At 58.7% G+C, this 12126-nt stretch overlaps 1 protein-coding gene across 1 annotated transcript; it reads left to right on the top strand.

Annotated features, from left to right (window-relative positions):
* The first annotated feature begins 6268 nt into the window (after positions 1-6268).
* LOC146434215 (serine/threonine-protein kinase pim-1-like) lies at positions 6269-11539 on the top strand. The gene is made up of 8 exons (XM_085067294.1): positions 6269-8297; positions 8402-8452; positions 8695-9061; positions 9318-9494; positions 9753-9902; positions 10133-10233; positions 10905-11042; positions 11335-11539. The coding sequence occupies exons 1-5, from the start codon at positions 7707-7709 to the stop codon at positions 9857-9859; spliced, it is 1293 nt and encodes a 430-aa protein (XP_084923420.1). The 5' UTR covers positions 6269-7706; the 3' UTR covers positions 9860-9902; positions 10133-10233; positions 10905-11042; positions 11335-11539.
* The last annotated feature ends 587 nt before the right edge of the window (positions 11540-12126 follow it).

Below are 12126 nucleotides of genomic sequence, written 5' to 3'. Positions count from 1 at the left end.
TCTCCCATCTGAGCTGGAGCATTGAGGAGGAGAGTAGCTCAGGGTCCTTCCCAGGCGAGGCACGGCGTGAAGATGAAGAGAGACGAGTCCATAGGCAGCAAAGATGGAGCACTGAGGAAGAGAGGCCCCCCAGGCCCCCCAGGCCCCCGACAGCCCAGGCATGGGAAGAGTTCATGAAGCTCGAGGCGTGCACAGAGCAGGGCCCAGCTGAACCCTGCAGAAGGCGTCAGAAGAAAACAAAGACCGCAGGCCCAAAGCCCTCAGAGTGCTGCCGCATTGCCAGACCCTCGCCCTGCCAGCTGGAAGAGCTTGGGCAGTGGGCAGGACCAGAAGCGATGGGGCTCCTGGAAGAGCTACGGAGCGAGGAGCGGCACTGGTCCCTGGACGGCCAAGCTAACGGGGAAGAGAGTCACTCAGAGTCCAGTTCCTATGACTCAAATGAACTGGAGTCTCCCAGCGGCCCAGGACAACTCCTCAAGCTGTTTCTCCAAGACACAGATCAATCAGTGTCCAGTGGGGAAGACAGCGAGGAGCAAGAGCCGTGGCAGAGCAAGAGGGACGACATCGTCATCAACACCATCTGGGTCAACCCCCTGTGCCCAGCGCTCATGGTGGAGCCCTGCTCACTGCTGGCAGCAGAGGCAGACACTGCCGAGGCAGCAGAGGTAGCAAAGACAGCAGCGTCTGCTGCCCCTGGTGCACAGGCTGCAGCAGCAGAGAGCTGGGCAGTGGCCCCGCACAGCCCCTGCTGCCCCCGCAGCCCCTCGCCCGGCCAGCCGGCAGATCTCGGGCAGTGGGCAGGGTCAGCAGGGCAGCGTCACTCAGGGTCACTCCTGGCAGTGCTGCAGGGTGAGGAGGGGTGCAGCTCCAACAAGCTCAGGTCTGTGAGCAGTTTGCCAGGGCTGGGCACAGCGTGGGCAGAAACCTCCCACCTGAGCTGGAGCATTGAGGAGAGTAGCTCAGGGTCCCTCCTAGGTGGGTCATGGGCCAAGGACACAAAGGTGAGCAGCAGGACTGGAGAAGAGAGTGGCTCAGGGTCTCTCCCATTCGAGGCCTGGGCCGAAGACACCGACCTGAGTGAGAGCATTGATGAGGGCAGTGGCTCTGTGTCCCTGCCAAGTGACTTGTGGTCACAAAGCAGTGACCCAGCCTGGAGACCTGAGGATGAGAGTTCCTCAGGGTCCCTCCCGTGGGACTCTCCAGATGGCACCTGGGGACAGCAATTCCTGGAGTGGGACAGGCAGTCATTCGAGCGCTTGAAACGCCTGTGCCCACCCGTGGCCGTGGCCGTGGCTGTCCCCGAGCGGCGGCCGTCCCACTTCGGGAGGGCGCTCAGGGCTCTGCGCAGGGCGTTGGGGAGCCTCAGACATTTCAGTGCAGTGCTCCAGCCATAGGAGCCATCCCACCACGGCTCTGTGCTGGCACTGCTGTGACATCCTCTGAGATAAAGCAAGAACCAAAGCAAGTCAGGGTTCTGGTCTGAGTAACCAAACCCTGACTTTGGCTATGACGTTTCAATAATCCGGACGAGACGACTGAAGGCACCCTCAGTCATTCTGCAGATGCCACCAAGTTGGGTGGCAACGTCCATCTGCTGCAGGGCCAGGAGGTTCACGACTGAGGTGCCATTGGAGATGATACCTCAAAACAAAACTAGGAGAATTTAACGGAGTCAAATCCTGGAGGTTAAAGTAAGAGTAGATGTTGGTAGAGCTTTCTTGAAGAATTTAGGATAATGGGATAAAGGCTATCTTATGCCTTCTATTCCTGTTCAATTAATAAATTAAGGTATTTAAAAATAACTAACTAAATTAATGAATTAAAATTAAACCTTAATAACTAAATTAACTAAATTATTAAATTAATTAAACAAGGTAAAGAGTTCTGAAGGTTTAAACTAGACATTACTTGGTAAAGTTCTAGGGAGCTCTTTTTATTTCTGGTAGATAATATTATTTAGCATTTGGCCTGGAATATGTTCCTCTGGAATGTGCTCCTCAGGCACTTGAGCTGTAGCTCTTGCTTGGTTAGAACAGGTTCCACAAGTTGCTTTTATTGAAATAAAATGATGGAATTGACAAATCAGAAGCGCTTGTTGTTTTCATTGCGCCGTAGTCCCCCACTGATTTGGGGAAAACTGCTGAAGCCTTTTGGTCTCTGGGGCGTTGCAGGGTGTGCTGTGTGGGGCAGAGGAGAAAGGCGCTGCCTGGGGCGGGAGGGATGCAGGGACACCAAGTGCTTGTGACTTGTGCCACAAGGCCTTGGTCTGATGCAAGAGCTCCTTTTCTTGCCTCCACTTCTCCTCCTAGAGAGCTGCCCTGGTGCAGAGATCATTCTGTAGGATCTGTGCAGGGAGGAGAGCTCTCAGCCACGCCAAGGAGATTTTCCAGAACTCTCTGTTCTGCGGGCCAGCAGCTGCCAGGCTGTTTTGTGGAACTCGTTGTGAGGCACACGGGGATTTTCCTGCCAGGACGTTGGATCCCACTGGCTGTGTCAGGTGCCTGCAGAGGAGCTGCAGCACTCAAACGCATTTGCAAACGCAGCTCTTGCAGCCTGGCTGAAAATCTCCCGAGGCAAGGAGCCTGAGAGGACACGTGCTTGGCCACACGCGTTGAAAGCAGCTGAAAGCTCCAGGACGCCACAACGTGCCACGCTGGACGCTGCCTGGCATTGGGGTTGATAAAGCAGATGCTTGCTTTGTCTTTGCAGCCTCCGGCTGCTGCTCCCTGCCAGGCGAGCAATTGCCAGGAGATAGATGTGTGCAGAGCTGCCTGCGCTCCCTGAGCAGGCCTGGCAGGAGCTGCAGCACACGGGGTGGCAAGCCAGCCTGGCGAGGCTGCGAATCTCTTGGTGCTCCCCCAGAGGGGACTGCTGTGGGCTGAAAGGCTCCGTGTTTGCCGGGGGGTTCCACAGGAGAAGGGAAGATCCTGCCGAGCTCAGGCCAAGGGCAGCTGCAGCCCACTGAGGTGGGTGCTGAGCACCTCACAGCTGCAATCCTTCATTCCCGTGCATTTCCCAGCCTGGTCCATGTGCCCAATTTCCTGTGGCCAACAGGAGCTCCTGTACTTATAATCTGAATGTCCTCCACGTCACCAGAGGTTTTGCAGATGAAGCAGAGCATCCGGTTCAGTCTCACCTCTGCTCCTCCTTTTCAACTCCCTGCCTTGCCTGGAGCTCTGGGCTGAGGCATCCTTCCGATCAGCTGTGACAAACTGGAGTGAAGCCAAGCACCAGCCAGGCTGCCTTTATTGCTCTCGCCTTCAATTCCTCTGCTGATTTGGTGTCGTGGCAGCGTCCTGACTCTGCTGGGCCCTGGTTGGCAGCAGCCTCTGTGCTCGCTTTCTCTGGAGCACTTGGTGTGGAAGGCGTAAGTCGTGTAAGGCAGATGGCCAGTACACATTCCTGAACACAGGGATGGAACAGAGAAGCAGATGAAGTGCCACACAAGTGGCTCAAGCAGTTTAGATTGATGTAAATTATTACTTTTTACATCATGTCATGTTTGTACAAGGACAAACACAAAACCAGGGATGAAATATCGAGAGTGAATTTATTTTCATCATTTCACCAAGCAGGGGATCCCTGAAGCAGCACCCAGGCAGAGGCACATGGGGGAGGACATGTGTGGTGGTTTTGATTGGCCCAAAACATCAGTAAAGTATTTTTAACATCTAGGAGAAATTTGGACCCCTCAGAAGCTGTTGTAGTAGGCCTGGGGAGGTGTCTGAGGGGTGGGGTGTGGCACAAAGATGGCTCCTGTGTGTCCTGAGTGAAAGTTCTGGAAGTTTTTACATCAGGTCCAGCAGAGCCAATCTCTGATGGCTCTGAAGGTGATGGACATGCTACCGGCCAAGTTTGGGCCAATTGGAGGTGCTAGTTACGCCTCTGTGAAAACATATTTAAGGAGAAATCAAAACTAAGTAGGTACGCACTTCTTTCACTTCTTTGTAGTTGGAGGAGGAGGAGGTGGAGGTGAAAATATGTGAGGGAGAACAGCATGGAGATTGCCAAGGTCACTGAAGAAGGGGGGCGAAGGGGTGCTCCAGTGCTCCCGGCACCGGAGCTAAATAACTTTCTGCTAGCCATGGTGAAAACTATGGGGGGAGCAAGAAGTTTCTCCTGCAACCCATGGAGTCCATAAGGAAGTTTGTTGAGTCTTTGAAATAAAGTTTAATGATTTTGCGTGAAGAAACAGTCCCTGAAAAAAAGCAGGATATCTGTTAAATACTTTTTTTTTTTTTGTGGTCGCCCAGTGCGTGCAAGGGAACTCCACAAAACCAGGCCAGTGGCACCATACACACCTTTAGTTCAATAGACGTTTCAGCTGGAGCACTGAAATGAGCTCTGGAATGCCCCCTCCTTCCTCATCTGACTTGATGAGGAAAGAATTCCCTCAGGAAGCAGACACGAGCTGCCCCAGTGCTGTGGATGCTGTCAGCCCCAGCTGAGGGGCTGAGGGAAGGTGGGTGATGCTTTTGCAATGCATCTCCTCTCTGGCAGGAATTTTAATTTTTCCCAATCACACACCTTTATGAGGTTTCTCACCAGGTCTATATATTTGGCAGATCACCATGCTCCCAAAGAGCAGATAGTGGGTGTGTTTGGGAGGGAGCTGGGGGCTACCCGGGGGATCCAGTGTTGCCATGGGGATCCAGGCACAGCCCAGACAATCCAGGGGCTTCCCAGCAAATCCCGGCCCTGCCCGGACGGTGCAGAGCTGCCCAGACCATCCAGGCCCTGCCCAGACCATCCAGGCCCTGCCCAGACCATCCAGCCCTGCCCAGACCATCCAGCCCTGCCCAGACCATCCAGGCCCTGCCCAGACCATCCAGGCCCTGCCCAGACCATCCAGCCCTGCCCAGACCATCCAGGCCCTGCCCAGACCATCCAGCCCTGCCCAGACCATCCAGGCCCTGCCCAGACCATCCCGGCGCTGCCCTCACGACTCCATCCCGCCCCCGCAGGCCTCAGGGCAGGAGGATGAACGGAGGAGCCTGAGGGGAGGGCGGATGGCATGGCGGGAGGCCTTGCTTTCATTTGTCTTTGTTTCCTAACGTCCCCAGCTGTTTGAAGTGGGAAGAAAGGACTTTTCCTCGGTGCACTCTCTCTGCCGGGATGTGCGGCAGCGATGGGGCTGGGCTGGCAGCAGGTGGGCACAGCCCGAGCTCCTGGCATTTCGGGTTCCCTGTGGCAGCAAGACGCTGCACTAGAACTTATAAATCCATTGAATGAACACCTCAGTGACTAGGCACCACCGCTTTGGGGTGAAGACAAGGCAGGGAATTGATGCCAGTGTGGCTGTGACCCTCCCCAGTTTGCATTCTGATGCAAGCCCAGAGAGCCCGGCCTGCGCAAAGCACTTTGGAACAGAAACAAGCACGTTCTGCCAGAGTCCTGCAGGAAGGCAGCAATGGCAACAGGAATCTGCCTGAAGCTAAAACTCCCTGAAATGCATGTATGTGGACTTAGAGTCCCCATGGGCAGCTGGTGATTTCCACCTAGGCTAACTCAGGCACAGGCAGAGAGGCGAAGGCACTGGAACTGGAGAGCTGTCCTTTCTCAACACAATGCCTTCCTTTTGCAGGCCTTGCGTTGGGAAGCCTGTGCTCAGGGGTGCCTTGGAACAGGACTTTTCCTCTTTGCAACCCCTGGAAATCACCAGCAACGCCATGGGCCGCATGGCCCATAAAGAGGAGAAGGATCTCTCCTCAAGCGTGCCCTAAAAGTGTCTGCAGGAGATTTCTTAGGGAAAGTTGCTGAGTACTCCTGGAGCTTTCTAAATATTTCCAAATCAAACTCACCCTGCAGTCAATGATAGCAGAGATGTGCCCTGTGAGTGTTAAACCCGGAAGGAAAAAGAAGTGTTACTCTGTAACCTGTTTAATGTTCAGAGAAGCAAATCCTGTTGTTCTCTCCTAACTGCGTTTCCTTCTAAAATACAAACTTGCTATGCTCATTTTGCTTTCAAGTACTGATGTTACTACGTCTATTAAGATAAAGTAGGTGCACTAAGAATAAAATATCAGAATACTTTATTTTCTTTTTTTCTCTCCTAGCAAATGCTGTGTTTCCTTGCTTTAGCTACATATTAGAGGCCTGAAAATTGCCTGGAAAGAACCTACTTATGGCACCAAAGTGATTTTAGTGATCTTTTCTGTGCAGCTTAAATTCTGCCATGTATAACAGTCCTCAGTTGTTCTAAACTTAAACCTTTTACCTCTCACAGGCTTATTTTTCTTTTTTTTTTTTCTTTCTTTTTCCCTTTTTTATTTTCTTTTTCTTTTTATTTTTCTTTCCCCCCCCCCCCCAACACTGTAAGAGTAGAACCAGCTCTCTTTTTCATTTGTTTAAATGATTTGGGCTGAATTGAAGGTACTTCTGAGTTGTATGGGGAGACGGGTGATTGGCATGGTGCTTTCACAGGGTGTGGATATTGGGCCAGGGACAGGCAGTGTGGAGAAAACAAAAAACAGAAGGGAACCAGAAAGTTTCAGAAGTTTGAAGACATTCTCCGGGCCCACACTCCTGCCAGGCTTCCGATTGTCAGTGTAAACACGTAGGTGTTTTGAGTCTTCCAAATAACCGGAAAGAACACAGAGAGCTGGAAAAGCCTGGGCTCTGCAGTCCCTCTGCACCACGAGGCTGGGCAGAAGGACTCGTTTATCCCAGAGGTGCTCCCAGTCTCAGCTCACTGCCAGCCCAGGCAGCTGAGTGCTCTGCAGGGACACGGTGAGAAGAGATTTCCCTCGAACCCACACCTCCCTGTGCTGGCTTTGGCTGGGGCAGAGTGCATTTTCCTCCCCAAGGCTGCTGTGGGGCTGTGTCGGGATCTGTGCTGGAAACAGTGTTGGCAACACAGGGATCTGGGGAGGCAGCGTTAGAAACACAGGGATGTGCTCACACAGAGCCAAGGCCTTTCCTGCTGCTCAGTAGCGAAGGGGACACCAGGAACTGGCAGGGAACACGGGCAGGACAGGTGAGCCAAGGCAAATTCCAGACACTATTGTATCATGCTCAGCAGGAGAAGGAAAGCAGCCAGCAGCTCCTTTGCAGTGAGGGCCTTCGCTCCAGGGTGAAAGTGCAGCATTGGCAGGAAGGAGGCAGAGAGCTGAGCTGCTCTATTGGAGTGGCAGCCAACCTGCGGCAGGAGTAGTGCAGGTGGAATTCTTTTCATCCTATGGGCAGTCTCCGATTTTCACCTGGAGCCGGAGAAGGAAACAGCAAGAGCCCTGGCGACGAGGGCACGGCGCCGGGCTCGGCCCCGCCGCCCCCGCTGCCCACCCCGCATACAGTGAAGAAGAAGAAGAAGAGGCAGCTAAAAGCGGCCGTGGCTTTGGCGTGGCTGCGGGAGCAAGAGATGCTCCGGGACTCCGCTCACGCCCCGGAGCTCACGCAGCGGCCGGTGCTGGCCCGGGGCGCGCGGGGGCCAGCGGGGAACGGACAAAGCGGGAACGGACGAACGGACACGCGGACAAACGGTCCCTCCCCGCCTTTCAGTTGCAGCAGCGGCGGCGACAGCGGCGGCGACAGCGGCGGCGACAGCGGCAGCAGAAGCAGCAAGTTCCTAGCGATCCCCGCTCTCTTTCCTGCTCTCCCTGTCCCGGCGTCGCGCACCCTGTCCCGGCGTCGCGCACCCTCCCCGCTTTCCCGGGCTTGCTCTTCCCCCTCCCTTTCGCGGGCTCCCTCTCCCCCTGCCGGGCGGGGCCATGCGCCCGGCCCGCCCCCGGCCCCGGCCGGGGCTGCCCCCTTCCCGCCCCCGGGCGGCGCGCCGCGCTCTCGGCTCCGCCCGGCTGTCGCCGGCATGGCTGTGGCGCTGCTGGGCGGGCCTCAGTGGCCATGGCTGGGGCAGCATCGCCTGTCCCTGGCTCCGCCTGTGCGGGCGGGGGCCCCGGCAGCGGCCCCGGCTGTCCCGGCCCCGAGCCCAGCGGCGGCCCCGGCGGCCCCGGCCCCGAGCCCAGCGGCGGCCCCGGCCCCTCCCGGGGCCCGAGGAGGACACACGCGGCGCGGCCGCTCCCGCCGCCTCGGCCGCGGCTTCCCCGGCCCGAGCTCCGCCGCTCGGCAGCGCGGCCGCCGGCCCCGAGCCGCCGCTGCCCCGTTGCGAGGGGGATGCCCGGCCCGGGGCGGCGGAGAGGCGGTCGGGGGCCGCGGGTGGCCCCGGGCCGGAGGCTGAGAGCCGCTTCTCGCTCGCAGGGACCACGGAGGAGGCCCTGCTGGAGCGCTACCGGGTGGGCTCGCTCCTAGGCAAAGGTGGTTTCGGCCGCGTGTACGCAGCGACACGCGTGGCGGACGGCGCCCCGGTGAGTGGCGGGGCCGGCGGCGGGCGGAGGAGGAGGAGGAGGAGGAGGGTGGGGCTCGGCAGGGCGGGCGGCGAGCTGATGCCGCTGTTCCCCTTGGCTCGCAGGTGGCCATGAAATGTGTGTCGCGGAGCCGCGTCCGGCACTGGGCCGAGCTGGTGAGTGAGCCGTTGGGGCCAGCGGGAGAAAGCGGGGCGTGCCGGGTCCGTGGGGATAAGCCGGGGCCCGGCAGGCTGCAAGGCGGCAGGACGCCTGCAGGGAGGGAAGGAGGGAGGGAGGGAGAGGGAGCGGGAGCGTGGGCTCAGCGGAGGACGCAGAGCATCCCGGGCTGGCTGAGGGCATCATTGCGGAGCCCCGGCACGGCATCAGCCCCGCTGACGGCACGGTGCTCCTCCCGCAGCCCGACGGCACCAGCGCACCCCTGGAGGTAGCCCTGATGTGCAAGGTGTCCACGGGGTGCCCCAACATCATCCAGTTGTTGGAGTGGGCTGAGCTCTCCACCTGCATCTGGATGGTGATGGAGCGCCCTGAGCAGTCCCAGGACCTCTCCCGCTTCATTCGGGCACGGGGCTTCCTGTCCGAGGAAGTGGCGCGGGAGCTGTTCCAGCAGGTCCTGGTGGCTGCGTGGCACTGCACCATCTGCGGGGTCCTGCACAGGGATATCAAGCCGGAGAACATCGTCATCGACCTGTGCACGGGCGAGGCCAAGCTTATTGACTTTGGCTGTGGCACCTACCTCCAGGAGGCAGCGTACACCACCTTTGCAGGTGAGCCCAGCCAGGGCTTTGCTCCCACTCCCAGCATCTCGTGGGCCAGCATGTCAGGGCCCAAGCTTGGGCCTTCCCAGGGCTTCCGCTGCCCTCTTGCAAGCCCCGTGGCTTCTTGTACGAGCCCAGGTTTGTGCACGAGTCCCAGGTGCTGCTGGCGAGAAGGCAGCGGCTCGCCCGGCGTGCCCACGGATGCTGGGGCGAGGCTCTGGGGGCAGGCAGCGTTGCCCTGATGGACTGCGTGTGTATTCCGTAGGAACACCGGCCTACAGCCCCCCGGAATGGAAGGACCTCGGCTGGTACCACGGCGAGCCAGCTACCGTCTGGTCCCTGGGCATCGTGTTGCACCAGATGGTCTGCGGGAGGCACCCGTTCAGCAGGGGCCGAAGTACCAGCCGGGGCCAGCTCCCGCTGCCAGAACGGCTCTCTCCAGGTGCATCCTCATCTCTGCGGCACGGGGGGGCGGGAAGAGCAGCGCTGGGAGACAGCGGCGGGCTCGTGAGCATCCCGCTCAGGCAGCTGCTGAGGAGGTGGCACACGTCCCACACTCCTCCCAAACAGAGGGTGCATGGGGAAGCTTAGGGGCAGCTCTGAGCGTGTCCGGCATAGCCTGGGCGTGCTCAGGAATGGTGGGGCAAAGCGGACAGGAGCCTTCTCCAGCTGACTGGCGCTTTCTGCTTCCTCTCCGCAGACTGCCAAGAGCTCATCCGGCGGTGTTTATCCGTGCACTCCACGGACAGGCCGTCCTTGGAAGACCTGTTCTGTGATCCTTGGGTGCAGGATATTCATCAGCCGTAGAAGAAGGGAGAGAGCCTCACAGCCCCTTGGATCCATTGGCATAGTAAGTGAAATCCCTTGGCAATAAAAATCCAAAGAAGGCAGCCTTTTTTGTCATGCCCGTGTCACGGAGCAGGGGCCATGGGATGGGAAGACGCAGCTCTCGTGGTGGAGCTGAGCTGCTCTTGCCAGCACTGCTGGCCACCACGCAAGCTGCTTTTGCTTGTCCTGCTTGGCGCACTTCAGCTGGGGCCCTGGGCAGAACACTGACAGCCTGGTTTCTCCCACCCCCAGGGAAGAAGGAGCCCCCGGAGGAGCTGCACCAGGTGGGGCTGCTGCTGGAGACACGGAGGACGACGTGGAGGATGACAAGATCTCCATCGACCTGGCCCCCGGTAAGCTGAAGACGATGCACTGGGATTCGGGCACCTGCTTCAGAGCCAGGCTCCACAGCCAACGTGCGGATGAGTCCGCAGCCAGGGGGATGCTCCCACACGTGGGCATTGCACGGGCTGGCTGGGCACCGAAGGCTCCCTGCCCGCTCTGCTGGGGCAGGTGCAGCTCATTCTTCAGTGGGCTGCCAAGCTGCTTTTTGGCTGTGCTGGATCCCCAATGGGAGCAGCAGCCCAGGCCCTAGCAACAGCCCCCAGCAGGCAGCGTGCCCTGGGCTGGGGCTGGGGCTGGGGCTGGGGCTGGGGCTGGGGCTGGGGCTGGAGCCGGGGCAGCCAGCCCGACACAAACAATGCCCCACGGGGGGAGCAGAGGTGGCTGGGCCTCCCGAAAGTGTGCGCTTTGGGCCGCTTTGGTTCTCGGGCACGGAAGGGCTCGGGCTACTCCCCTGCCCTTGCTTGCTTTGGGTTCCTGTGATTTTTGGAGGGCAGCGCAGGGGGCAAGGAAGGGAGAAAGCATGGGTTTCCCTCTCCCGTGGGTGGGTTTGTCCCTAGCATGTAGGGCTTGGGCCTTCCTCAAGGCCCCGACAGAGATAAGATTTTACTTTTCTTCTCGTTTCCCCTTTTTTTCAGTGTCTGTAATCTGTTTTCACTTCTTTGTATGGTTTTTTCTAAAGGAAGCGTTCCAGGCGGTGTCCAGTCGGGGTCGGGCGGTGCTCGGGAGCAGCTGCGGCGTGGATCGGACGTGCCCTGGGAGAAGGCCGAAGACGTCGACTGGGACCTGCTTTTCCTCCCCGCGAGGTGGATGGCGTGAGGTGGGTCCCCATGCTGTTGGCACGGCTGGGCTAAGGGCGTTTGGGAGACGGCAGCGAGCAGGGCGGCATCCCGCTGCGGGCAGCTGCCCAGGAGGTGGACGTGCCGCGGCTGGCTGCGGGCGCTGGCACACGTCCTGCCCTGCCGCTCTCCTCCCGAGGGCAGCGATGCCGGACGGGCAGCTTTGGGCGGCGCGCCGAGCACGGGCAGCGTGGCCTGGCCACGGCGGGCCCTTGGCACGAGGGCGGCAGGAGCCTTCAGCTGACGGGCGCTTGGTGCTTCCTCTCCTTCCAGCCGGGCTCCAGCGCGGACGCTGATGCTGCTCCGGGCTCCGCCGGGGCTCTGCTGCGGGGCGGGAAGAGGCCGAGGAGGAAAGGGCGCCAGCCGCAGCAGAGACCTGCTCGCTCATTTCAGCAAGGCGGCTGAAATTTGCAGAGCGTCCACCTGCAAGGGGAAACACGACACCCCCCAGTAAATAAACTTGACTTGTCCATGCTGATGTGAAATGGTTCAGAGTAGTTTACAGAAGCAGAGAATCGTGGAAGCCCGGAACGGTTTGGCTTGGGAGGGACCTTGAAGCCCATCCAGTGCCACCCCCTGCCATGGGCAGGGAAACCTTCCACTGTCCCAGGCTGCTCCAAGCCGCAGTGTCCAGCCTGGCCTTGGACGCTTGCAGGGATCCAGGGGCAGCCACAGCTTCTCTGGGCACCCTGTGCCAGGGCCTCCCCACCCTCCCAGGAAGCAAGTCCTTCCCAAGAGCCCATGCAAACCCTCCAAAATGGGAGTATTCGCCATCACTTCCTCTTGCAATTTCCCAGTTTCAAATGGAGCCGTGTGAACGTTTCAGCCTTTTTTGAAATTGTATTCCAACAGCTCATCTCTGGAGTCCTTTCCTTTGCCTCCCGAACCGTGTGAGCTCTCCTGTGTTTCATTCTGCATTCCAAAGGGGCAAATGATGGCATTCTCAACTATGGTGGAAGGAAAACCTTTTTCCCAATGAGCCCAGTATTTGCACACCGCAGTTCTTGACCCTAAACTTGGGCTTGCACATGTTCCATGTGCAAGAGCCTCTGCATTTTTCAGTGG

The sequence above is a fragment of the Lichenostomus cassidix genome, chromosome 8 (genome assembly GCF_008360975.1).
Source record: "Lichenostomus cassidix isolate B80296 chromosome 8, HeHo_3.0, whole genome shotgun sequence".
NCBI classification, from domain to species: Eukaryota; Metazoa; Chordata; class Aves; order Passeriformes; family Meliphagidae; genus Lichenostomus; species Lichenostomus cassidix.
This window is presented reverse-complemented; position numbering and strand designations above follow the sequence as displayed.

What these genes read in the sequence shown, in the direction of transcription:
- LOC146434215 (XM_085067294.1), top strand. Translation starts at nt 7,707, where the DNA reads ATGCGCCCGGCCCGCCCCCGGCCCCGGCCGGGGCTGCCCCCTTCCCGC. An exon ending in TCCGGCACTGGGCCGAGCTG is followed by an intron (nt 8,453 to 8,694) that starts GTGAGTGAGCCG and finishes CTCCTCCCGCAG; the next exon opens with CCCGACGGCACCAGCGCACC. An exon ending in GCCAGAACGGCTCTCTCCAG is followed by an intron (nt 9,495 to 9,752) that starts GTGCATCCTCAT and finishes TCCTCTCCGCAG; the next exon opens with ACTGCCAAGAGCTCATCCGG.